Source organism: Wasmannia auropunctata, unplaced genomic scaffold (assembly GCF_000956235.1).
Source record: "Wasmannia auropunctata unplaced genomic scaffold, wasmannia.A_1.0 LD336095.1, whole genome shotgun sequence".
NCBI classification, from domain to species: domain Eukaryota; kingdom Metazoa; phylum Arthropoda; class Insecta; order Hymenoptera; family Formicidae; genus Wasmannia; species Wasmannia auropunctata.
The window spans coordinates 182,407-183,874 of NW_012026795.1; the positions used below are offsets into that span (position 1 = coordinate 182,407).

A 1,468-nucleotide genomic window follows, 5' to 3' on the forward strand; every position below is an offset into this window, starting at 1 on the left:
AGTATTTACGTCGAGCAGGTTAGCGATGAGAGCAATCAAGAATACCACATTCCTAGTTATTCAGCAGGTATTCAAACAGTCTAGTCCTGAATACTTTGATCGACTGTAACTTGCGTAGTTCCGGTGGAAGATTATTCCAAATCTTTGATGCATGGTATCTGAAAGACTTCTTGTACGTCTCGGTTCTGCATTGCGGAAGGGAAAGAAGATTCACATCAGCCCTCGTATTTCTGCACAATTCCACAGATCTGAAAGTGAGGCCTTCGAAGATGATCTTCGGTTTTTGGTTCAGGATAATATCATGCAGCAAAGATGCCATAGTGTGATCTCTCCTCCTGTCCGTCTTGAGCCATCCGAGCTTACAATAAAAGGATGTGATGTGCACGTCTCTCTTGATGCCAAAGATTAATCTGACACAGGAGTTTAGTGCTCTTTGCAACCTTAAATTTTGCTCTGCAGTAATGTCGGTCAGGGCAGCACAACAGTAGTTCAAATGTAGTAGAATAAGAGTAGTGATCAACTGTATCCTTAGAGAGTCCGTTAGTAAATGTTTACATAGTTTTAGTTGGTATAGCTTGGAGCTGATCTTTCCTGCCGTTTGCGTAACCTGCTTGTCCCATGACAGAGTATTTTCGATGTGAACTCCCAGATATTTAATACTGCTGGAGAACTGTATTTTATCCTTATTGACTACAATATTCGGCAGACGTTCAAACTCTATGGAGTTAATGTAACGAGCAGAGCCGAATATAATCGCCTGGGTCTTACTCGCATTAAAGAGCAGTCCATTGTTCTTGGCCCACTGTAGAATAGAACATATATCGTTGTTAACATCAAGGATGCTCTCGTTAAGATCTTGAGGTCTGCAATGTAGATAAATTTGTAGATCATCCGCATACAGATTATGTTTACAGTGTTTTAAGTTGCCTATTAAATCAAGTATATACAGGGTGTCCCGTAATGACCGGACTAACGCTTAAGGGTAGATTCCTGAGATCATTTTAAGACAAAAGTTCCAATACCAAAATGTTGAGACTATAATAGTTTTTGAATTATAAGTGTTTAAAGTTAACTAATCAGATCGTCTAAAGTTGGCGCGCTCAGGTACGGCACGCGCAACTCCTAAAAACAAAAGCTGACTTATTGCCCCTTTTATTAATATCGATAAGGATATCGATAAGGAATATCGTAATAAGGATTACATATGTAAATATAAGATTATTTTTATTGATATTTCTGCAAACACATTGCGCGATAACATTGTACAATAATATTTTCTTTTTTATAATAACATTTTTTGTAATTAAAAAATATAATGACTCTTTAATTAACAAATATTAAACAGATGACAAAGGCAGTTAAGAGTCCCACGCAGTTCTTGGTGCGTATATATTCTTGGTTTATTCCAATAATCCTTACATTAAATCCTTAGCGAACGTTTCGGCTTCCATCAAACCATCTTCTAGCG

At 37.6% G+C, this 1,468-nt stretch overlaps 1 protein-coding gene across 1 annotated transcript in view; it reads right to left on the reverse strand.

The window, feature by feature from the left end:
* Window positions 1–52: 52 nt before the first annotated feature.
* LOC105462773 overlaps window positions 53–1,468 on the reverse strand; it is a 4,594-nt gene continuing 3,178 nt past the window's right edge. The window contains exon 2 of the mRNA XM_011709625.1: window positions 53–863. Within this exon, the coding sequence (XP_011707927.1) occupies window positions 53–863 (811 nt within the window). The remainder of the gene's footprint in view (window positions 864–1,468) is intronic.